The following is a 25860-nucleotide window of genomic DNA, read 5'->3' as shown; positions in this document are numbered from 1 at the left end:
ACACTTAAAAGAAGTACTTATTTAAACAAGTACTTCTTTTGAGACATGAGACCATACATTAAGTGATTTTTAAGTACTTATGAGTGTTTGGTAAAAAAAAGGATAAGTACTTAGTATTAAAAAAAGTAATTCTTAAAAAAGTAACATGGATGTGGCTTTTTTCAGCACCTTTTAAAGAAATGCTTCTTCATTCAAATGGGACAAACCTGTCCCTATTTTTTTCTTTAATGACAAAACTACTCTCACTCGAGTTTATCATCTTCTTCTTCCATTCGAATTTATCAACGGCAGCGTTTGGTTGTAAGTCCACTTGCAACATTTAGTTGCAGGTCCACTGGTGACGTTCCATAGTGAGCAAAAGCCACCGCTGATGAAGAAAGAAAAGTTTATCATCTTCTTCCATTCGGTCTCTCTCTCTCTCATCTCTGTTAGAGACTAGGGACCCCTTTTTATCGCCCGCTTTATTACCCTCCTTAATTTTTAGTTTCGACAGCATCTCAATGATGACTTCTGTGAAGAACAACTTTTTACCCCCATCCCTAATATCTAATCTACAAGACGTTCTAACCAGTAGAAAAGGTGGCGGCGACAAATAGTCCAACAAGACTAACGAATCCACAGAACCTTCTTCCTCTTCTTCCCCTCCATCCTCTTCCGATTAGGATTGCTCCAAACCTGTTGTGTTAGTCACTAATGCGGATGGAATCGATGCCCCGGGCCTTACCTTCTTGGTCGAGGCTCTGGTCCGACAAGGTCAATACAATGTTCATGTCTGCACCCCCCAATTGTGGGTTCTCTTTTTCTCTTTATTTTTCTTCTTGTCATTTTATTTCTATCTGACCATATTGGGACGTTATTTGATTTTGTTCATTTCTGTACTGCGGTGGCTTAGTGATAAATCTGTCTCCGGTCATTCGGTCACATTTTGCGAGACGCTTGCCGTGACTTCTGCTGAAATTAAAGGAACTACGATAATGCTGCATATATGCTTTCTTCCTTTCAAAGTTGTTTCGACACTTTCTTAACTTAAACAGGGATTTGGGAGTTTTTCTTAAGAGTTACAGTTGTTGTTCATAAAAATTGCTAAATTTTCTTTAGAGTTACAGTTGTTGTTGATAGGAATTGCTAAATTTTCTGATTTATTATCGATTGAAACAGAGTTAAAGAGGAACAATCAACTTCCCGAGCCAACACTTGATGAAGAGAGAAGCAAAAGTTACGGATGGCGAACATACAAAAGAAGTTTTCAAATGGTAGCTCCAATTGTGGAATCACATTTGGTGGAAAACAAATCAAACGATATCAATTCTGATAGGTGGCGCTAGTATCCATAAGTATCAGAGATAAAAGTAGAATGTATCAGAGAGAAAGAGAGAGAGAATCAGAAGAACGACCAAGGAATATTGAGGAAACAGGAAGAGTAATAAAAAATGGTTTTCAGTAAAGGAGAGAAGCAGCAAAACGAAGACAAAATGGCACGATACAGAAAAATTGTAGAACTAAAACAATGTCTTCTACAGAAATCACGGCAGAATCATCGTGGAATGGTCGAAAAATCCAAAGAAAGGAAAAAGAAAGATGAGACAGAGAAATGAGAGACTCGGGAAGCGGAAATGAGAATCCTAGAATTTTGTGAAGGTTGTTAATTGGAGGAGTCTGTTGTCCAATCTACAGCTTTGGTGATTCCGATAGCTCTAGTGAAGAGAGAGAGAGAGATTTGACTGGAGGGTAAATTTGTCATTTGTATCAATATAAACACTTATGGGGAAAGTAACTTACCAAACATTCTCACCCCAATAAAGAGTTAAAAACATAATAAGTGATTTGAAAAGTGGGTTATCAAACAACTTTAGTGATTGTTAAAATAAGTACTTCTAAGAATTACTTATTTTAATATAACAAGTACTTAATCATCAAACAGGGCTGTCATCTACCGTTAACAGCTGAAAGTCTTGGTCTCACTGCTCAAATACATGAAAAATCGCCCGTTTATGCAGGATATCATCAATGCTCTTCTCTGCAATTAGAGCGGCAGTGACAAGAAGGTAAAAGCGATCATCAGTTGTTCCTATTCCTTTGTTTGGATATTTTGTGGTCTGATTATGGAATTTTTAAAGCAGAGTAGGGGAGTCAAATGTGGTCTACCTTTCTCCGTCTTTTTTTTATTTATTTTAAGTGCATAAAAAAATAAAAAAATCAAACCGTGGTTAATTGGTCACCGATTAACCAGTCGATTGGTTAACCGGTTGCATCAATTTGGTTTCAGTTCGGATATTTAAAAAATCGACCAAATCGGTTCGGTTCAAAATATAACTCCACAGCTCAACGTGAACATCCCTATTTTCATCCGATTTGAGTGGTTTTACATGTATGGGGATGGGCTACCCCAATAATTAAAAAAATAGAAAAAACTAAAAAGGATAATCCGAATTCCTTCTATAATAATTTGGATCCGTTTAATTCGCATTCGGATTAGAATTGAAATTGGAATTGGAATCGAAATAGCATATTCTTCATGCATGCTTAGTTTTGATGAGAATCAGAATCGGTTAGAATGAATTTTCATTCCTAAGGCAGAGTTGGGAATGACCATTTCCTTTAATGGGGAAATATCATTCCACCAGGAATTGGATGGAATAAGGATCGAATTCCAATTCTATCCATCCAAATGATTGTGATTTCCCACTCCTATTCTTACAAATCAAACAGATCCTAAAATGCACTTGGGTTTAGTAAAGTGCAACTTTCAATTATTCAATTACAAATTGAAATCTAGGAGACTAACATTTCATACACACACCTTGCCATTGCAAAATACACAACAATCCGTTTGCAGACCTACCCGTGCCTAGTGACGATACAAATTGCAACAGGGCAAGTATGGGGAAGGTCAACCTCCGAGGGCAAATGTTTATGAAATCATTTTGCTCAACAACTAAAGACAGCAATTGGCAGCCAACTATTAAAAATTCATTTGTTTTTTTGGAAGCCACCAAGCACAGAACAAGTTGGTACTATTACTATTTATTTACTTTTTAAATTTTGGCTTCGAACGTCGTTTAATCTACTTCTGTGTATTAAAAAATATTCTTGGGACCAACCCCGACGGCCGGCGTTGCTTCTTCAAAAGTTTAAAGTCCGTTTGGGAGGGCTTCTGCTTTTGTAAATATAATTTTGGCTTTTTGAATGTTTAACAAAACAGTTTTATGATATTCATGAAATGCAGAAGCTGCTATGTAAAAGCCCGCCCAAACGGGCACTTCTTCATGGAAAGCTGGAGGCAGCGGGCTTTTGACTTTTGATACAGTATTTTGATTGATCAAAGCTGTTTGATGAGCTGGTATTATATCATTGGGCCAATAGAGGATCCTCTCGTGACTGGCTTGGAGAGGATTCGGACCAGTTGACCACTACATTCCTTCCAATGAAAAATCTATACCATCGGATGTTGACAATTAGATCCACTATTCACCCTCGTGGCATGATGAACACTTCCGGCCATCGGATGTTGGATATCAATCATCTTCCAACCGGTCAGGACTCAGTACTAAAGGTCAATGAGGAGTTAGGATCATCTGCCAACAAAACAAATTCCAACTTGATCTGACACCGTATATCTTATTATGAAAGTAGATGTATGGTTTCAGGTGATATTGATAGTGTTAGAACATGTTTTGTTGGCAAGCAGATGACACGATTAAATTAAATCAATAATGAAAAGAAGAAAGAAAAAAAGTAAAGAAAGAATTCAAATAGTCATTACGTCAATGTGTCAAATGTGCAGGATTATGCAATCGAGGCAAGCGATAGTATGGAGATCACATCTGTGCCCCACATGCACATCTCAGCATGCATTGGGAATCTTCTGAAATTGTTAGTGGGAGATGTTTCCAATATACGGTTAGGATATCCTGTGAGGTATTTGTGAGACACCCTTTGCAGGGTGCAGATGTAAATTCATGCAGATCTCCCATCCACACTTATTCACATGATATTATAATTATACATTGAAAATATTTTCCATATTTACATAACGTTACTATTTATAGGGAGATATTTTCAATGCGCAGTTGTAGTGTTTTATGGATAGGTTGGGTAGGAGCTTCAAATTAAGGGAGATATTCTCAATGCATAGCTGTAATGTGTCGTGAATAGAGATGTAGGAATAGCTACTGGGTAGCATATCTGAGCCGCTTTGTATAAGCATACTTGCCACATGGTCCTAGGTTGTAGGTTCCATTCGATGAAATATATGTTTGGCATCTATGCTATAGATACTGCTGATGTGTCGGTTGGAAGCACCGTTTTGTGAGAAAACGATGTCTTTTTTTGTTTGTTTGAAAATGTTGTTACCAGATAGACAACACTTTCTGTTTGGTACTAATGCTCCATATTTGTTTTCAGCACTGGTATCCATTATAGGAACTCTAAGTCATTACCACATTATGTCTTTATTGACAGCAATGAGCTCTAATATGAAAAAACGTTGAAATTGGTGTTGCTCCAAATCACACATTCTCAATTTCCAAGGTGTGACTTAAAACACTTTTTTTTTTATAAAAAAATGATTCCAAACATATTGACATTTCATGAACATTGATTTTTTCAAAATAACACTAATGTGTCATCCTTTTCTGGAGCAATGGCATCGATGCCAAACACATGCGAAATCAATGAGATGTGAGCCGTTGAGAGTTTAAAGTTTTGTTAAAATTTTTAATTAAATAATAACTAATCGAAGCATCCGTATGAAATTGAAATGAAAAAGAGGTTAAAGTTTGACTATGAGGCTTCTTATAATTTCACATGATGAAAGCATATTGGGGCGCACATCTTAACTTTTTCATCACATCCATATATTTTCAAAAGTTTCTCTTAAAAGCGTCGTTGAATAAAGAATGAACTAATTAATGCAAACTAATAAAATTTATATCATGTATTTCAACAGGTCAAAATTTTTTGTTTAGGCTCAGTTTGGAAGGAGTATAAACACAAATTTTTAAGAGTACAAAACTTTATATCTTATATTATTTTTTATGTATCTATACTGTATATATTTGTTTGTACTCATTCCAATTGAGCCTTATTTACTTTTTGTCGTGTATAAACTATAAAGAGAATAGAATTAGACAAGCAGCCCCTCCCACAATCCCCAAAAGAAACATACAGGAGAGGTGAGAGGTCCAATTATAGCAAGGCCAGAATATTTAAGGGGTTTCAACGAATTGATTTTGGATAATTTGAATATTGTAATCAGTAAAATTTGGATATCTTATTTTTATCGATTAACTAATCGGATTCAAATTTGGATATGACCTAATTCGATTCAATAAATATCTAAATTTGATTGACTATTTAATTCATATATATAATATATAAAATAAATATTTTATTTTTATAAAGTGGTTGGTTTTGCTTTTGAAAACAGAAATAACTGCCACATCAGCAGAAATAATATGATTTTACTGACGTGGCAGTTGTTTATGTTTTTAAAAACAAAACCAATCATGTTGTGGAACGCCACTTATTGGATTGATCATGGTGATGTCCCTATTGAGTTCAACTATAATATATTGGAAAGAGGTGACCAATCAGGTAGTATAATTCATCAAGATTCACGGAGTAGCTTTAATTGGACAAAGCTTTTCTTGTATCATTAGGCATGACTCCCGTATTCAGTAAGGGGCTACTAATATGAATTATTTTTATTTTTTATTTTTTTTTAAATTATTTATATTAAAAATTTAGGTTAGGTTTTGCATTTGTTGTTTTGATAGATTTTTATTTTATTTAAGAGATTTATCATATTTTATCTAGTATGTGACCCTGTTATGGGACAGTCACACATATGTATCATTTTGGTTTTTACTCTTTTTTTTTTTGTTTTTTATAGTAATATTATTTTATTTGAGTTTTTTTAAAAATTTTTATTTCAGTTTCACTATTTGTTTAATAATTATATTTATATTTAAAATTCGAATAAAACTAACTATTGAAATTGAAGACTGTAGATTGAAGTGGTTGTGGATAACTACTTCTACATTTCCTGCATTTTTTTAGGAATGAATGAGAATGGGAGCTTCCCACTTCTCATGTATTTCTAAAGAATTATTATTGAATGTATGACACTTGTCTTAGAGTGCCACATGTCTAAGTTAAAAAATTTAAATATGGTTAAAAACAATTTATGTATATGAGGAGTGGGTTTTAAATTTGAAAATGTGAACAACCAAATTCTGATATACTTTTTCTAAAAAGTTGAGGTTGCCATGTATCTGAATAGTGGGGACTATGGCCTGAAAACCTTCCCTTAATATATACCAAGTATGGGAAAGGTTAATTATTTCGGATTAGCTACATTTAGTGCTTGTGTCAGGGGTTGTATAATCAATTATAACACCTAATGTAGTCAGGCAAAAACACACCGAGAGATTAGAATGGTTGTGGGGTATGTAAACTTCTATAAATTGGTGGGGTTTATCTAATATAAGTCCCAACCAACCAAATTAATTATGTCAATTCTGGTTCTAGGATTTTGTTCTGGGGTTGGTTTTGATTCTTACTTGTTTCTAATCAGTTTAGACCTGAATTGATTTTGTTGGGGGAAAATATATGATATGGAAAAAGAATCTTTTCCATATCATATCGGATGAGATGGACCAATCAACATTGGACTTTACGTTTCGGTGAATACAGTTATCACAAGTAACCGGTTTCAAAAACAACAATTAAAATCACATTTCAGAAAAGAAAATCATCTAAATATAAGAAAGACGTTAATGTCTTCGCTGTTAAACGTCACCCTCCCCCTACTCACCTGAGAGCTAATAAGGTGAAGTTAAATATGGCGAGGGTTTCTTCTATCCCACCGCAAACGATTAACTTACTCGGTTGCCTCTGTAACCTCGACTGCGAAGAGCAATGGCTTCAGAGAAGAAGCTCTCGAACCTAATGCGGAAGATCAAAGTTCAAAAATTAGTCCTCAACATCTCCGTCGGTGAAAGTGGAGATCGTTTCACCAAAATCACAAAGGTATTGGAGCAGCTGAGTGGATAGACCCCCATTTTCTTAAAGGCTAGGTACATCATTCGGTCTTTTGGTATAAATATAAGATGTAATGAAAAGATTACATGCTACATCACACTCAGCGGTGAGAAGGCGAAGCAACTTCTTGAGAGTGGATTGAAGGTCAAGGAATATGAGCTCTTGAGGAGGAACTTCAGTGATACTGGATGCTTCGGTTTCGGTATTCAGAAGCATATCGATTTGGGTATCAAGTATGATCCTTCAACCGGTATTTGTGGTATGGACTTTTATGTCGTTCTCGAACGACCGGGATATCGCATTGCTCGCCGTCGTAGGTGCAAATCTCATATTGGGATCCAACACAGGGTCACAAAGGAGGATGCTATGAATTGGTTCCAAGTGAAATATGGAGTGATCCTCAACAAGGCTTAGACAATAGCAACTTCTTAGGGAGATCCCTATTAATCTGGATCCCATTTAAGTTTTGGCAAGGTTTGTAGACCAGGAATATTCGTTCTGTTTTATGCGAGTTTGTAGACCATTATGACCCAATCTGACCCCATCAATATGACCAGCTTCTTAGTCAAGGTTTGATCAGGATTTATTTTGGATTGGGTCATATTGACTCAGACAATATGATCAGGACTACTAGACTGGTAGTTTTGTAGGTGTTTTATTACGTGACCCTAGATACATATGTGATTCGTAAGCCTTTCTCTCTGTTTGGTTCTCCATTTTTATTTTGCTTAGGATATCTTTCACTGCTTTTATTCATATGTAGGTATTAGTTCTCTTTAAGAAGAAGAAGAATATATCTGTACTAGAGAGTGAGGGAGGTAAATAACCTCTTGGATGCTGATTGAAGGCATTATGGATTTATAATTTCAAAAGGGAGAAATTTGACCAGAAGAGGAAACTAGAATGAGATAAGAATGGGTAATGGAAAATTCAGTTAACGGATAGGTGAAAGAGTATTTTAAATTTTAATTAACTTATAAAAAATAATTACCGGTTACTTAAATAATTCCGGTAACTGCTGTATACGTGACAGTAGCAGAGGTTTTAGATATGATATGATTATCATGGTCGGACCGACCAATCACTAATTGGGAAGGTTGAGGAGTTATTTGAGCTCGCATTGGCTGGACAGAATTTTCTCTGTCCCAACCAACAAAATTCGAACATGTCTCATTTGCTTGAAGCCAAGAATCGAGCTTGCATCCTCCGTTCCCTTGAACAAATAATTTTCTATCCCATCCAATTAAATTCATACATGCCACCTTCTGTACATGACATCTTAGTTATTTCAGGTCTTATTTTTATGGACTCTTTTAAACTTATCATAACTTTTCAAAACTTCCAAAACTTATGATGTCAGTGAGATTTTATTTTTTAAAACTCACCATCCATTAGAACACCTTTAAAGATCAATGACCCAAGTTGTTCATGTCAACTTAAATGCATGTTTCGTGACTAAACTGCCCCTGAATAGTGAGTCAGCCTGTTAAATATTTTTTGACCGAAATGCCCTTAAGTGCCCAATCCTATTTCATATATAAGATTCCTCACTGGGAGTCTTTCTTGCTCTCAACCCAAAGTGTTCTTGCTGTCAACATCAAAGGAAGGGTCTTCTTCCTCTCAACGTCCAAGGAACGGTGCCCGATTAGTTACACTAAAAATATTTTCAGCAATGGCGCCCAATTCCCCAATACTCCGCCAAAACGATTCAGGTCATCTCGGATCCGTGCAACCCCAAGAAACTTAACACATCCATTTGAGTGAGCACAGACGCGAATTCCGTCAGTTCTGTTCCAGAGAGGGAGGCGCTGCGTATAGCCGTCCACTGGAACCAAAGCATGGTGGATACCCTTGCTGAACACTTCCATGTAATATAGAATGCTGAAATTCCTGGAAGAAGGAAGAATTAATAAGATCAGTCAGCTACCCAACATTTTATTTAGGGAATAAGGGCAGAAAACAAATAGAGCAATTGTACTTTTCTTCAATAGTTGTTTTGTAGATGGACGTCCCAGTAATTATGAAGTTTCTAGAACAATTCTATTGGGTAGACAATATGAGCTTCTTTCAACGTGGCGGATGGGTGAATTGGGTATAAGAGATGAGGCGGCAGGTGGAGGCGTGGATGAGAGCGGTTGTCTTGTCCAGGGAGGAGATGATACGGAAAAGATATAAAACTTAGGAGACAGTTGAGAGAGGGAGATTTTCTGGAGGACGGGAAAGAGGGGTCATGGCTCCGCCGCTCTTCTGAACAATAGGGCGCTTCACAACTATTGCTGGGGTCATGGCTTCGACGGTTGCTTGCTGTTGTCGGAATAAGATCAACTTTAAAGGTTCAAAGGAATTTAATGTAAGGGTAAAATTGATATTTATTTAGGTAAATGCAATTATAATCTGGGTAAATTTTTTGAAGGAAAAGTACTTGAGTAAGTGTATTTATTCATGTTCTTTTATTTGTCATGTAATAAGGTAATAACTATTTTAGTGGTAAAAATTTATTATTAAAAAAGATATTTTTGTTCCCTTCAGTGTTAGCAGGAGGAAAAGTTATTTATCTACCTAAGAGATGGGTATTACTTATTCAAGAAAATAAATGAAAATTCCTACATAAATCTGAAAAAAAAGAACAAAGAATTTTTTGTCAATAAAAACTATAATTCTATTGACCAATTTTTCTCCCTCTCAAAATCAGAAAAAAAATACCCCCTTAATAGCAATTTTTTGAATAGTTAAACAATAATTAAACAGTAAGAATATATTTAATCAATTAGTTAAAACACAATGATAGTTTAATAAATTTACTCATAAATAAAGAATGACGACGGTTCAGCGCAGGATTAGAATTTTTAAGCAGTTCGGATAGGTGCGAGCTCGAAATGCTCTTGGCGGTTTAATTGAGTGTAAAGTGTAATTTTTTTTGTTTTTGGTAAGAGTGTAAAGTGTAAATGGGGACCGGATCATGAGATCCATTTAAACTTATGACGTTTGGATACCAATGATGCTAAAGCTAAGAACCCTGCGGGAATGAACTCACATAGCTCCGTGCACGATGAGCCGTGTCTCAAGGAATAAGTTCAAAATAGAGAGAAGCAGCTCAAGAATCGTATCCAAGTCGTCGTTAGCACTTAGCAGTGCTGAAGCAGCTCCTCGAGTGTTGGTAACAAGCCGATTCCGTTCCGCTACAAGAAGAGAGCGAGGAATCAAAAACAGCTAAGGAAGATGCTCTCTGCTGCTTTCAATGGGATAGGAAGAGGGTAGGGATGCCACTGTTCTCTGGTCCGGTGTCTCAAGGAAGACAATGAACAGTTACAAGGGCAGAAGAAGAAGAAGAAAAATTAAGAGAGAGAGAGGAGGGGAGCCAATGTTGTCTGATTCCACATATCAAGGAAGACAATGAACAGTTTGCAAAAGACACTCTCAGGACAAACAACGACTGTGACCTCTATGCTCGATGCTCATTAGTGCAAAACCTAATATTTTACATTATTTTGTATGTATTTGCATAGTACATATTTGCATTTGTACTCTTTCCAAACTCAGCCTAAAGAAATAAGATAAAATAGTTCTCTTCCTGTGTTGTGTGAGGCTTCAAATTCCACCTTCCCCACCAGTAGCCCCTACACACAGATTAATTAAAATTAAAAGAAAAGCCTAAGTAAGAATCTATTTCAGGAACTTGGGCTCAGTTTGGAAGGAGTATAAATTCAAATTCATATATTTTGTATTATTTTGTACTCGTTCTAATTTTTCCGAAGTCTATTCTCCTGGCAAGACACAAAAAGGGAAAAAAAAAAGAGTAAATAATAAATTATGTTACCTTAATTAGCTAAGTATCACAAGTTAAACTGACATGCATATCTGATCTGCAGAGAAAGAAGAATCTATTACATGCATGTTGCCATGCCTACATTAATTCTTGATACATGCTTGCAGCAAAATTTTCTGGTTCATCTTCACATTCAAGCAGAGTTTGTACAACCATATCCATGGTTGGTCTCTTGCTTCTATCCTCCTCAATGCAGGATATTCCTATCTCGATCATCATTGATGCTTGGTTTCTATTGAATTGGTTGTTCAAACTCGGATCCACTATGGCCTCAACCCACGCATCAACTCCATACTTGATCCTGTTCTTTACCATCTTGAGAAGTCCTGTCAACTCTGTCTCCTCTTCTCCATCCACGACTACCCAGTTGGAAAGACGAACGCCCTTTACAATCTCTAGTAGTACAATCCCAAAGCTATAAACATCAACTTTTGCCGTTATAGGGAGGTTTAGAGCCCATTCTGGAGCCATGTATCCTTTTGTTCCTCGAATCCTAGAGAACTCGGAACCATACTTACCTTTTTGAGACAATTTTGCCAGCCCAAAATCAGCAATCTTAGGTTCGAAATTGCTGTCCAAAAGTATGTTTTCAGGCTTCACGTCACAGTGTATAACCCATTCGAGACACTCATGGTGAAGGTAAGTCAGCCCCTTAGCTATACCCAGTGCGATTTTAAACCTCTCCTTCCAATTCAGCAAACGAGCTTCTTTGCTCCTGCTGGAATTGGAGAAGAGGTGCTTATTTAGTGACCCATTCTCAAAATACTCATATACCAAAAGTCTATGAATTTTCTCTGAACAATATCCCCACATTCGCACGAGGTTAATATGGTTGATTCTCCCAAATGTGCTCACTTCGGCCCAGAACTCTTCTTCTCCTTGAATTACGTCTCCCAATTTCTTCACTGCAACCACTCTATTGTCCTCTAGAACTCCCTTGTAAACAGTACCGGAGCCACCTCTCCCCAGCTCATATTTGAACATTTTGGTTGCTTTGTTTAGCTCAGCGTAAGTGAACCTCTTGAACTGGTTGAATATCACATTGTACCCATCCTCCATTGACGTTTGCACCTTATTTCTCCTAAAGAGACACCACCAACTTGGTGCGATTAGGAACATTTCAATCGCACCAATTGAGAAAGCAAATGCAAAGAGATAAATCCATTTCGTTTTGCTCTCTGAATTATATGTATCAGATGAACCCGTCATCAGGACTTTACTTTCTCTGGATCCACAGATGGGATCGGATTCTTCCAGTGTAGGGGGTTCCATTGATTCCGAACTTCCGAACAGTTTCAAATAAATAGTTCCTGGGAAGTCTGGAGTGGTGTACCCGTTAAAAAGTGCAGACTTATAGAAACAATATGGTTCTCCTGTTAGCCTATAGGTAAAGGCCTCACAAGAGCACTTCTCCAAGCAAAGCTTCTTGCATTCTTCTAGTGATATGAACTTTGCAGGTTCGAAATCAAATCCATAGAAATCTGTATGTGGGAGTTCCACGAATTTCACCTGCTGTTGATGATGAGGTTGGTCGCAGCTCCGATTGAACTGAGGCTTACATCCTTTGCTCCAGTCGGTTTTGTCCGCCCTCTCGTAACCCGGTGGGCATGAGCACTTAGGCGTTGGTGTATAAACACAAATTCCATTTCTTCCACATAGCCCACGAGAACTGCACTGTTGTTGAAGAGCTTCCCATGTTATATGCCATAGTCCGTTTGACTCGTTTAAGCTATAGAGTCTAAGATTACCATCGTAATCCATTGTTAGTCTCCTTTTAATCCCATAACCCAAATCAGTAGCGGAAAATTGCATGTCGTCGCTGGATGAAAACCTGCCCATCTCATCGAACCCTGCAATTCTGGTGCTGTTATAGTTTGTTCGACCATTTCCAGATACGCTGAATTCGGGGTTAGGCCAATATAGGCTAGAAATCTCAGGTCCATCATACATCAATCTCAAAACGTTGTCATTGTCGAAATAGAAGTTATAATAGCCTTTGGAATAATCACCCCTACCCTTTGCAGATGTCAATCTAATGTTCGTAGTGAATGGCTGCAAAGGGAGAAGTGTATCTGTAGGAAAATCAAAGCTTTGCCAAAGTATTTTTCCAAGAGGGTCCTTCAGCACAAGGTTCCCCGTGTTCAGGAGCTCGGCTCTGTCCACCTTGGTTTTGGTGGTGTTTGTAGCCCATACGACTGAGCCGTCAGCATCAGTAAGGACCATGGTGCCATCTCTCTGCAGCAAAACTCTGGAACGTCGTCCATTAACAGGATGATCTCGGTTAGCCATCCAAGTGACGGTCCTTTCCTTGGAGTTGGTGAACCAAATAGAGAAGCTGTAGGCATTTGTGCCGACTGGGTAAAATCCACAGGTGAAGGATTTGTCAGGGGACGTAAGAACGTCCGAAGCAGAACCTTCGACTGACAGGGAAGAGCCTCTGTACATGGAATTCCGGGGTGCTGAAAATGCAAAGGAAGAGTGAAGAGAGATGATCACAAGGAAAAGAAAATAAAAAAGGATGGTTGGACTTGGACAACCAGCACAAGTTAACGTTGGGTGTCTCATGCTTGAACTTGGCTGCAGGTACTCCAAGGCCCAAGCTTGATTTTCTGACGGATAGCTAGCGTATCAGATTCATTAATTTGAAAGAGTCTGATAGTACAAGAAGATAACTCGAGTTAAATTTCTGGGTGAAACGTGAACGAAGAAGTCATGAATGAAGGGGGAATATAGAGGATTACAATGCGCAAGCGTTGCATTCCTCTGGTTCACTCATTAATGGATTATATTTATGGAAGACGACGAGTGGCCGTAGCGCAATTGACGGGTCATTTAATTTGACTGCATTCCTCTTCTAAGTTCTAACCCTACTGATGACTAGACTCCTTGAGGAGTGAGAACAATATTCAATATTGCATATATATAGCAAGCCGACTTTGACTTTTACATAACTTAACCTCCTCCTCCTCCTCCTCCTCTCCTAGAGTCTAAATTAACCCACTCAGCAGTCAGCACCTCCTTCGTGCGACTCCTCCACGCCCTACGCCTACGATGCAACTTGCAAACAGATATCTTGACTCTTCCCTGCATCTTTTTGGCTGAGAGTGCAATGACTAAAGAGCAAAACTGGCTGGTGCTAAAAGAAATTCTAGAAATATCACATGGTGATATTTGATCAACTTTGGATCCATCAGACCGGGAACCTTAATAGCAGTTATCGGCGACCAGAGTAACAACAACACATGGTGATTAATCGTTGAGAGGACGCTTCGTTATAAGGGTAGAGAAAAGTTCATATATATTCCAGAGAATCCCTAGCCCTCTCTGAGTAGACTGGTCTTTGATTGTTGAGAGGACATTTCATTTGGCTCGAATCTCCCAATTATTATTCAGCAAGCTTGTCGCATTATCAGAGCTTTCGCCCCGTTAGTCGCACTGGATTATTGGACCGTGTCTTGCTTTGAAACGCACAATATATAACGCATTTGTCATCACAATTGTGCTTCAATATCAGCGAGCTTGCATTATTGGACCATTAATTTGTCATCACAATGGAGACATACTTTAGAAGGACCCATTAATTTGTTAACGATACAATCGATAACTGCAATCGCATATATATATATATATATATATATATATATATATATATATATATATATATATGGACCGTGGAATGGAATGTGTATATGCCACATCTGATGGCGGCCATTTAAATATTCAAATATATGTATCAAGATGGGTGGGTCAAGGTTACAATTTAATTAATTAATATATGGCATATGGGTCACTATTGGGTGTGGATCATTAATGTTTAATTAATGGGGATGGGGTGGGTTAGTATTCAACCCACATCCAACCCAATCCACCCATTTTCCACCCCTACCATTTCTCTGCAACTTGGAATTCGTGTCCTGTCTAGGTTGTATCCAGCATTCAATTAGAAACTTTTTTTTTTTTTTTCAGTTTTCAAATACTTGCTGAAAAGAACAAAGATCCATACATCTATTACATATGATTAATTTATAAGAAGTGATTTAAGTGCCAGTAGTTTAACAATAGATATGGCACTAAAGAAATGAATGACAAAATACGTTTCATATAATCGACCCCGTATAGTTGGGGTAAGGTTTGAATGATGACGATGATGATTTGATTATTTAATAATTGGATGACCTAGACCATTCAACCAATGCATAGAAGTTTATATTTTTTGTGGTGTAACAAATTCAGCCCAATAATTTGGAGCTTTTGAATGGCCTGTGGCTGTGAGATCATGAATCCCATAATCTGAACTGTTAAAGAGGCATTACAAGGTCAAGGTCCATTGCCTTGAGTTTATGTTACAGAGAATGAAAAAAAAAAAAATTTTGATCACAATAGGGGTGTGTGTTAATTTGTTTCAGTAGAGGTGGCAAATTGGCAATTGCTTGCTAGCTTGTTGATCAACTTGTTAAAGCCATGCTACTGAACGTGCTGGGACTTCTTTGCCCCGACATAAGGCCTTCCTATGAAGCTTATTGAATATCAAGTAATTGGGTTCATTAAAATACTTTTAAGTTATGTTTGATTTGAAGGAAAATGTAGGAAAAGGAAGGGAAAGACAGAAAAACCAATACAAGGTTTGTAAACGTTATCTTACCTTTCCTTTCTTTTCCCTACTTTTTCTTTCAAACCAAATATAGCTTTAGTGATTCAATTCACTCAATCAGGCAAAAGAGCTAATCTTCTTGGTCGATGACCTGCTACATCACCTCACCTAGGGAACAAAACCTCAGGCTACAATAAGCTGTGATCTTTTACCTGAAAATATATAAGACCGTAAATGAATGAATTTAATCTGATTTGAATTCAAAATCAATCCATTAGGCTGTGTTTGGTTGCAGTACAAATTCATTTGCACTGATGCAAAATTATGGTAGTGCGAATTATTTGGGTACAAGTTCTGATTTATTTTTGTTTCAAATTTTACCTTACCTTGTTTGGTTGCAATAAAAATGATGTAAAATAAAGTACAAAGTAGAATAAGGCAAAATTCAAAATAAAATTAAACCAAAATTTGCATTTTTGGTTTAGACATCCATTTTTTTGTTAAGATTGATGTTCTCATTTTTTGTATATATATATATGATGTTCAATTAGTATGACTTTTACTTTAGACATCCATTTTTCTGTTTTTGTTTTATTTAAGGGTAGTGTTTTTTTATTTATTTACTATAACTAGCATAAAGGCACGTGTGAAATATTATAAGGGAAATCTATGATACATTAAATATTAATGTCTTGGATCTTCCCGTATACTTCCATGTCTTGGATCCCTATTATAGGGAGAAGAAGAAGAAGAGTTAAATTAATAGTCTTGATGGATGTATCTGAAATATACTAGGTTTTGGATTATCAGATTGTTCAAAAGTAGCCAATAATTTACTTGTTAGACAAAGGACATTGAAGGTGTAATCCCATCGTTGAAGCACAACTGAGGTGGCGAGCCTAGCTCATTCAAGGAAGGACGAATTCGTCCTCCCACGATTTTTTATTGGTCCAAGTCAATTAATAAGCCAACTTGGGTTAAGAAGGGAGGACCACTTACAGCATTAGTTTTTCCCACTGTTATCTCAAAGAGTTTTTAGATCTTCTATAGAATTCAAATCAAAACAGAATAGAACTTCATTTCGTGATTTCCCATCTCCAAGCAAAATCCTACACCAAAGCAACTCTTTTGGTGATTCCCCAACTCTCAAAAGTTCAAACAGAATGATTCTTCATCTACACGTCCATTGGTTTAATCTATTCTAGTATGCCAGGTTTGATTTTTTTTTTCTCTTATTTTGTTTATTTTCTAAATTTTTTAGTAGTACATTTCATTCAATTTGAGACTTGGTGCATGAGGGGGATAACATAATATATAGCTGAGTAGCATCTAATTGATGGTTATCATTTATCTGGGGATCTGTTTTTGAGAAGATAGGTTCTCTGCAATTACTGAATTTCCTCCAGTGGAATTCTCTACACTTGAAATCAAGAGAGAGATTCTCCATCATCAGATTCTTTAGAATATGAATCAGATTGTCTGGTGTAGTCCGCACCCTCACTTTTTCTATAGTGAATACATAAACGGAACAAAATATTGAAATAAAAATGGTACTACTCCTTTAAATATAGATTGGAGATGCAGCTGATCATAGAAAATGGTCCTGTCTGGAAAGATGAATAATCCTTTTTCTTAATTTAATCTGATTACAATAGTGTGGCTCGTTGCTTTCCTACCTGTGATTTAATTAATCTTGATTCCATGGATGGACTGCAACTGGCAGAACTTGAAGAGCTACACTGTGATTGCTCCAAGCTTCTGTGGATCAATCCAACCATATCAGTAGGCATCACTACTGTATAGGTAACGATATCAAAATGCAGAACCTGTCTATCCTAGTAGAATTACAAGGAATGAAAAATCTATGGGTGCATAAAGAAAATACTTGAAAAATAGAATTTTTATGCAACTTTTCTTACATTGAAAATAGAATTCTTATGTAACTGTTCTTACATTTATATGCTTGGACCTTGCTTTTCTTTGAGAGGGAGCGAATGCACAAACAAATTAACTCCGTAAGTATCCCTTTTCTCAACGTCTGATGGGGAGAAGAGATCAATACTAGTCAATCTCAAGAATTGGCAGATCTAGAAAAACAGAAGTATATGCAGGGATTGAATGAACCGTAATAAAGTAGATTAAACCAATGGACGTGTAGATAAGAATCATTCTGTTTGAACTTTTGAGCTATGAAAAATCCGCTTTGGCGAATCTGTATTTTCAAATCGAGTTTCGATCAACCATCACCAGTCACCACACGGTGCCAATAAATCTCAACTAGCCATTGCAGTGCTACAGCGGCACGTTGGCATCATTTTGTTGGTAACAGATTCTAATTTATTTAGATGGTGTTTGGAAGTGTGGGTATTTTTTGGGACCCGATTTTTAAAAAGAAAAGCAAACGCTCATGCCTTCAAGACCCGTTTTTCATAAAAAAAATGTTTCTACCATGTAGGTAGTGAGCAACATTATGCTGTTTGATAAGGTAATTTTCATCACCGTTTTTTCATGTATATGCTGTCAGGTAAGCACCACATAGGATATACATCAATCAACTGTTGGGCGCAATGGTTCATCGATGCATAAAACCCTAAATTTAGCGCTTCATGCATCCGTGGGATCTGATTAATGAGACAGGCCTAATTTTTCAATAAACGCCTGAACCAAATATTCATATATATGTGCGTTTGTTGAAATAATTATGTAGATTTTTTGAAAAACGGCCACGATTCCAAACATCCCGTTAAAGTAATGCCCAACGTATACACACATCTCACTTTTACATCTTCCCTACTTGTGATAGAGATGTTCGATGTTCGATGTTCGCAACATGGATGGGATTTGCAATGGGGCCCACTATGTGGAGCACGGATTAAAATTCTTCAAATCCCCTCTACATTTCAAAGGAGCAATTAAGCGATTTGACTAGACATAGACGCTTAAGTATGTGAGCATCAGGGATCCTCCCTTCATCTAATGGTCTGGTTGGATTTTGGAAACTTGTTGCAGAGACACCTTGATGAATGGTCAAACTACAATCAATGGATCGCAATGAGATCACATCTATGCCCCTACAGAGGGCATCCCATAAATGCTCCACAGCTTATCCCAACCGTGTATTAGAAACACCGGGAGATATTATGTGCATGTGGGGCGCCTTCTGGGACGCAGATGCCCTCAAGTTGACGTCACCAAGTATGCAATATGACTTGGGAACTTCTATCAATATCCCAGTGGCGAGGTCCAGGGCCTTAAGAACTTTTACAAAACCTGGACTGGACTGGTCCAAGTCGAATCTCATAATCAAATTTGGGTTAGTCTTTTAACCCATTAAAGACCAACCCAGCCCATTAAATAACCAAATGTTTGCCATTGAAGAAATATACCATTCATTTTACAAACCAAATGTACCTATCTCTACAAAATGAAGATTACTAGTCAAATAACCAAATGTATACCATTGATCATTGAAGAAGAAGAAGAAGAAACATACCATTCATTTTGGATCTGCTCCAATCTATGATAAATCTATGTAGGGAGGTTTCAAGATATTGTCTCTGTGAATTACGGCATATCTAAAGTAGGTAGTTTTGGACCATCTTCACATTCTAGTAGAAATTGGACTACTTCATCCATGGCTGGTCTTTTGCTTTTGTCTTCCTCAATGCAGGATATACCTATCTCGACCATCCTAGCTGCCTGCTTCTTGTTGAACTGCCCTTTCAATGCTGGATCCACTATATCCTCAACCCACGAGTCATCCCCGCATTCAATCTTTTTCTTCACTAACCAGAGAAATCTAGTTTGTTCAGCCTCCTCCCCATTAGCCACCATCCAGCTTGAAAGCCGAATTCCCTTCACAATCTCTAGGAGTACCACTCCAAAGCTATAAACATCAACCTTTGTAGTGATGGGAAGATTGGACGCCCACTCTGGAGCCAAGTACCCCATTGTTCCTCTGATTCTAGACACCTGGAGACCAGATCCACATCTCTGAGACAACTTCGCCAATCCAAAGTCGGATATCTTAGGATCGAAATTTCTGTTCAGGAGTATGTTTTCAGGCTTCACATCACAATGTATAACCCATTCAAGGCACTCATGGTGAAGGTAAGCCAGACCTTTGGCTGTCCCTAAAGCAATTCTGAACCTCTCCTTCCAACTCAGAGAACTAGCTTCGCCATTGCTATTACTACTGGCGTCGGAGAAGAGGTTTTTACTCAATGATCCATTCTCTACATACTCGTAGACCAATAATCTTTTGGTTCCTTCTGAACAGAAGCCCAGCATTCCTACTATGTTCACATGGTTAACTCTCGCAAATGTGCTCACTTCAGCCCAGAATGCATCTTCTCCTTCAATCACATCTTCTAGTTTCTTCACCGCCACCACTGTGTTGTCCCCTAAAAGTCCCTTGTAAACAGCCCCAGAGCCTCCCCTCCCTAGTTCTTCCTTGAAAATCTTCGTTGCCTTCATCAGTTCTGCATAAGTGAACTTCCTAAATTGATTGGGTATTATGTGGTATCCATTCTGGATCAATTTAGACACCTTCTGTCCTCTGAAAAGGCACCACCAACCTGATATAATAAAGACAATTTCAATTGCTCCAATCACACAGAGAAATAAGTACAGGTATACCCATTTTGTCTTTCCGCTCCCTGCATCAAGCGTTTTGAGCAAGCCCATATTAGTTTCAGCTTCTCTAATTCCACAAGTGATGTCAGTTCCTCCAAGCACTAAGGTTTCTGATGTTTCCACACTTGTTGGTAGTTTCAAATATAAGTTCCCAACGAACCTAGGTGATCTGTACCCATTAAAAAGAGCACTCTTTGTGTAGCAGGTTGCTTCTCCTGTTAACCTGTAAACAAAAGCCTTACAAGTGCAATTCCCCAAGCAGAGCTTCATGCAAGATTCAAATGATGTAGAAGGACCATAATAGAAATCAAATCCGTAGAAATCCGTATGAGGAATCTCCACGAATCTCAATTTTTCAGTATCTTCGCAGCTTAAATTGAATGTGGGCCTGCAACCTTTGCTCCAGTCACTTGGGTCACTCATCTCATGACCCGGCGGGCATGAACATTTGGGCTGTGGTGTATAGAGGCAAATCCCATTTTTGCCACACAGACCATGGACGTTGCACAATTGTGCTAGAGCTTGCCATGAGATCACCCACAATCCGGTTAACTCGTTCAAGCTATAGAGTCTAAGATTACCATCATAATCCAGTGTCAATCGCCTTCTAGTCCCAAAACCCATGTCAGAGGCCATAAATTCCATTCTATCACTCGACAAAAAACGACCCATTTCATCGAGCACTGCAATTCTACTACTATTGTAACTTGTCCTACCATTCTGAAATACAGAATAATCTGGATTAGGCCAATACAAGCTAGAAATCTCAGGTCCGTCATACATTAACTTGAGAACATTGTCGCTGTCGAAAAACAAACTAAAATACCCTGAATAATATGTTCTTTTGCTTGTAGCAGAGACCAGTTTCTTACTCTTGGTGAGAGGCTGTGAAGGTAGAAGAGTATCAATGGGAGAATCAAAGCTTTGCCAGAGGATTTTGCCAGATGGGTCCTTCAAAACGAGGTTCCCTGTGTTCAGGAGCTCAGCTTTGTCCACCTTGGTGCCGGTGGTGTTGGTGGACCAGACGGTTGAGCCATCAACGTCGGTAAGGACCATAGTTCCATCTCGAAGCAATGAAACTCTTGAGCCTCGGCCATTTACTGGAAGATCTCGATTAGCCATCCAAGCCACCGTCCTTTCTCTGGAGTTGGTGAACCAAATCGAAAAACTGTAGGCATTTGAGCCAACCAGGTAAAATCCGCAGGTGAATGATTGATCCAAGGAGGCAAGGACTGAAGCATGATCTTCAACCGACAAAGAATAACCTCTGTTAATAAAATTCTTGGCTGTTGAGGAGGCAAAAGAAGAGTGGAAGGAGACCGCAAGGAAGAGAAGAAACAGGGGAATCATTGGAGAATGAGGAAGCGGGTGTGTTCTGTTTCGAGGCATTGATTCTACTTTTCAGAGATAAGTTTGAAAGTTTGAACAGTGATTCTACTTTTCAGGAGAAACATGTTCCGGGTCAGATTGGAAGAGAGGGGTATCATGGATCGTCGTCCAAACACATCACCTTTTCCCAGAAAAGATGCCAACATAAAAAGCAAATTGTGTGGTGATGATAGGTTCAATCCTGGAAGTCTAAATGGGGGAGATAACCTTTTTAGTCAGATTGTGGACTTATGGGTGATGTATGATGCTCTCCATTCCTCCCTTTCCCACCTTAACTGATTTGATGTTCTAATTCTCCATCTCATTGACTTCTCAGACGACTCCTTGTGCATTTCATACCTTTGTAGGAGACAAGATGATGGAGAAGTTCACTCTGTTGAGCAAAATGAAGAGCTGAGGAATGATCGATAGCCTAGCCTTAACTGATTTGGGAGAATGAGGGTTCAATCCAGGGTCAGAATTCTTAAGCTCAAAGTACAGTTGGGGTATGTGCCAACTTGAAATTGATGCCAATTCATGGGTGAGCATTAGTATATAAAGTGGGAGTATTTGACATTTTGAATGTTCATAGATCTGCAGTGAAATTCAAAAATCTATAATGGATTTGTCCTTACTTTTCCAAAAAAATTTCGCTCCTTCAATGAAGGGCATCCCTCCAAGCAACCTCAGGTGAAATGCTTAGGAGGCTTCCATATCAACTCACAATGACCGTATGAACTAAGGGGTCATGTGAAGAGAGCTCCATTGTTGAAAACATATGCTGTCATCACAAAATTGGTCTTCACACGGTCCTCACAAAATTGGTCTTGTATATTTTTTCATGGGAAGTTGTTCCAAAGGCTCAGTTTGGAAGGAGTATAAATATAAATGTGTAGAGTGCAAAATATTGTATTTTGTATTATTTTGAATATATTTATACTGTACATATTTGTACTTGTACTCTTTTCAAACCGAGCCAAATGCATAATTGAAAGGGTCATGAAGACAGTCTAATAAGGACCAAATTTTTGAGGACAAAATCGATTTTGTTGAACTTGGACAGTCAAATTTAGCTCCAGGATTCCTCTCATTTCTCCATATGCCATCATCATTATGAAATTAAGCCTTTTAGGTTTTGTACAGTTTTCCCTACTTTCTACAAATAGCCTATACATGTACTTTTAAGGCATGCCTATTTCAGTGTAGGAGGTAGACGACGCAAGGTTAAATGCAAATATGGTAACAAATCACAAATTTACCATCATTTGCATTGCAAAATCAAATATGTATACCAAACCACTGCAAGTTTGTTTCCAATTTGAGCTTAACATCCTAACCAAGGCAATATCTATATATAATGCCGGATGAAATAAATGTTAAGGTAAATTGCAATACAGAACCTGTTTCATTCCTCTGATTTTTAAGGGATCAGTCGGCTAGCTAGCACAACTCAGAAATGAAAACAAATCAATTAAAAATAAAGTACACAACTTGTTAACAAACTAAATGAAAATTAACTATAGTAATCTTATAGTACCAGCAGAAGCTAACATAAATTACATAATGTTTGTATACAGAAGCAGAGACTATAGACCATATGTAGAGATTCTTTTACGAGTACAGAACCTGGAAATGTGAAATACTACAATTAATTAATACCGCATACATACTTTTAAATGTAGACTAGTTCGGAATCATCTTCATTCTATTTCTAGTAGAATCTTCACTACTTCATCCATGGTTGGCCTTTTGCTTTTATCCTCATCCACACAGGAAATACCCACTTCGACCATGGCTGCTGCCTGCTTCTTGTTAAATTGTCCTCTCAATGATGGATCCAATATATCTTCAATCCATGAGTCCCCTCCGCATTCAATCTTCTCTTTCACTACCCTGAGGAATCTAGTCAGCTCAGTCTCGTGCTCCCCATCGACTACCACCCAGTCTGAAAGCCGAATGACCTTCACAATCTCCAGAAGTACAACTCCATAGCTATACACATCTACCTTGGCAGTGATGAGAAGGTTTAGAGTCCATTCTGGAGCCATGTACCCTTTTGTTCCTCGGATTTTAGAGAAATTGGAACCACTTTGACCTCTCTGAGACAACTTTGCCAATCCAAAATCTGCAATCTTAGGTTCATAATTGCTGTCCAAGAGTATGTTCTCAGGCTTCACATCACAGTGGACAACCCACTCGAGACACTCATGGTGAAGATAAGCCAGACCCTTGGCCGTCCCAAGAGCAATTCTAAACCTCTCTTTCCAATTCAACAAACAACTTCTGTCACTAGAGGAGAAGAGATGCTTATCCAGTGATCCGTTCTCTACATACTCGTAGACCAACAATCTGTGGGTCTTTTCTGTACAAAATCCCCACATTCTCACTAGGTTCATGTGGTTCACTCTCCCAATCATGCTCACTTCAGCCCAAAACTCTTCCTCTCCTTGGATCACATCTCCCAGTTTCTTCACGGCCACCACCCTATTATCTTCCAGAACTCCCTTGTAAACACTACCGGAGCCTCCCCTCCCTAACTCTTCCTTGAAATTCTTGGTTGCCTTCTTTAGCTCAGCATAGGTAAACTTCTTGAACTGACTGGAAATGGCACGGTATCCATCCTCCATCGATATTTTCACCTTATTTCTCCTAAAAAGGCACCACCAACCAGATGCAATGAACAGAGATTCAATAGCACCAATTGCATAAATGAACGAGTAGAGATAAATCCACCTCGTTCGACCTTTGTTGTCCTTACCATACATATTGGAGGAACCCACCTGATTTCCAACCTTGCTAAATCCACAAGTGAGATCAGATATTGTAAGATTGGAAGGTTCCGATGTGTCCAAACTTTTCGGCAGCTTCAAATATATTGTGCCAGGAAAGCTTGGAGCTTTGCGCCCGTTAAAAAGAGAAGCTTTTGTGTAACAAGCTCCTACTCCGTTAAGCCCGAAGACAAAAGCCTCACAAGAGCACTTCGCCCGGCAAAGCTCCCTGCAATGTTCCAGTGATGACTGTTCTTGATAATCAAGATCATAACCCCAGAAATCCGTATATGGAAGCTCCACAAATTTGAACTGCTGAGTTTGGTTACATGTTCGAGTAAATTTTGGCTTGCAACCTTTATTCCAATCAACTGGATCACTCCTCTCGTAACCTGGCGGACATGAACACTTGGGTATAGGCGTATAAGTACAAACCCCGTTTCTACCGCACAACCCATGGATATCGCACTGCCGTGGGAGAGCCAGCCATGAGACCACCCACGACGCGGTTGAGTTGTCCCAGCTATAGAGTCTAAGATTACCATCATAATCCAATGTCAATCGCCTTTCGATCCCAGAACCCATATCAGAAGCAAAAAAATTGGTTCTGTCGCTTGATGAAAATCTCCCCATGACATCAAGCAGCGCGGTTCTGCTACTGTTGTACTTTGTTCTACCGAGTTGAAATACATTAGTGTAATCAGGATTAGGCCAATACAAGCTAGAAAACTCAGGCCCATCATACGCTAATCTCAAAACATTGTCGTTGTCAAAAAACAATGTAAAATAGCCCGAGACATGTGTTCCATTAGCCATTGCAGAGATGAGCCTGGTGCGTCTGGTGAAGGGTTGCCCAGGGAGAAGAGTGTCAGTAGGATAGTCAAAACTTTGCCAAAGGATGTCACCAGATAGGTTCTTCAAAACGAGGTTTCCCGTGTCCAGGAGCTCAGCTTTGTCCACGTTCTTGTTGGTGGTATTGGTGGACCAGACAATTGAGCCATCTACGTCGGTAAGAACCATTGTGCCATCTCGGTGCAGAGAAACTCTCGAGCTTCGGCCGTTTACGGGTTGGTCTCGGTTAGCCGTCCAGACGACTGTTTTAATATTGGAGTGTGCGAACCAAATTGAGAAACTGTAGGCATCAATGCCAACCTGGTAAAATCCGCAAGCGAAGGATTGATCTGGGGAGGTGAGGACGTCCGAAACATGGTCTTCAACGGAAAGAGAAGCCCCTCTGTATATAGAATTCCGGGATGCCGAAAGGACGAAAGAAGAGCACAGGAAGAAGGTGAAAGAGAAGAGAAGTGACAAAGGAACGATTGCAGGAGGAGATGGAAGTCTCATGACTGAACTTGGAGGGACCGACGTACGAGCGCTAGCCTTTGGGGTCAGAACTTATAAATATGAGCGGGATCAGTTTTGCGTGCATCACGTACGGTGGCCCAGATATCAGTCCTGTTCATTAATAATTGTGAAAAAGAATATGAGACTAAGTCAATGGAAATTAACGATATGGTTTCTGTCTCTCCTCTTACCGCCCGCCATACGTATGAAGACGTCTATGAATAATGGCCCAATTGACAGGTCATAAGGAGAGTTGAAGAGATGAGAACATGGTTGAACCAGGT

At 38.5% G+C, this 25860-nt stretch overlaps 3 protein-coding genes and 1 pseudogene across 4 annotated transcripts; 1 reads left to right on the top strand and 3 right to left on the bottom strand.

The window, feature by feature from the left end:
• Positions 1–6921: 6921 nt before the first annotated feature.
• Positions 6922–7458, top strand: LOC104597336 (large ribosomal subunit protein uL5z pseudogene; annotated as a pseudogene).
• Positions 7459–10788: 3330 nt separating this feature from the next.
• LOC104597080 (putative receptor protein kinase ZmPK1) lies at positions 10789–13621 on the bottom strand. Its single transcript, XM_010258472.3, has one exon. The coding sequence runs from the start codon at positions 13433–13435 to the stop codon at positions 10949–10951; it is 2487 nt and encodes an 828-aa protein (XP_010256774.1). The 5' UTR covers positions 13436–13621; the 3' UTR covers positions 10789–10948.
• Positions 13622–17482: 3861 nt separating this feature from the next.
• On the bottom strand, positions 17483–21624 carry LOC104597081 (putative receptor protein kinase ZmPK1). Of its 2 annotated transcripts, XR_016082121.1 has the most exons (2): positions 18955–21624; positions 17483–17499 (listed from the first exon to the last, which is right to left on the bottom strand). XR_016082121.1 is itself a non-coding variant. In XM_010258473.3 (1 exon), exon 1 carries the CDS (start codon positions 21483–21485, stop codon positions 19026–19028), a length of 2460 nt encoding a protein of 819 aa, XP_010256775.1. In that variant the 5' UTR covers positions 21486–21624; the 3' UTR covers positions 18807–19025. The 2 variants fall into 2 exon arrangements, 1 of the variants encoding a protein (XP_010256775.1); XM_010258473.3 differs by lacking the exon at positions 17483–17499 and having other exon boundaries at positions 18807–21624.
• A 1347-nt stretch (positions 21625–22971) lies between these two features.
• On the bottom strand, positions 22972–25635 carry LOC104597082 (putative receptor protein kinase ZmPK1). The gene has a single exon (XM_010258475.3). The coding sequence runs from the start codon at positions 25574–25576 to the stop codon at positions 23165–23167; it is 2412 nt and encodes an 803-aa protein (XP_010256777.1). The 5' UTR covers positions 25577–25635; the 3' UTR covers positions 22972–23164.
• Positions 25636–25860: the final 225 nt, after the last annotated feature.

Source organism: Nelumbo nucifera, chromosome 2, assembly GCF_055504915.1.
Source record: "Nelumbo nucifera cultivar China Antique chromosome 2, China Antique-T2T, whole genome shotgun sequence".
NCBI lineage: Eukaryota > Viridiplantae > Streptophyta > Magnoliopsida > Proteales > Nelumbonaceae > Nelumbo > Nelumbo nucifera.
This window is presented reverse-complemented; position numbering and strand designations above follow the sequence as displayed.

Bases quoted from the DNA above. Each gene is read 5' to 3' on its own strand.
- LOC104597082 (XM_010258475.3), bottom strand. From the start codon at position 25,576: ATGAGACTTCCATCTCCTCCTGCAATCGTTCCTTTGTCACTTCTCTTC.
- LOC104597080 (XM_010258472.3), bottom strand. From the start codon at position 13,435: ATGAGACACCCAACGTTAACTTGTGCTGGTTGTCCAAGTCCAACCATC.
- LOC104597081 (XM_010258473.3), bottom strand. From the start codon at position 21,485: ATGCCTCGAAACAGAACACACCCGCTTCCTCATTCTCCAATGATTCCC.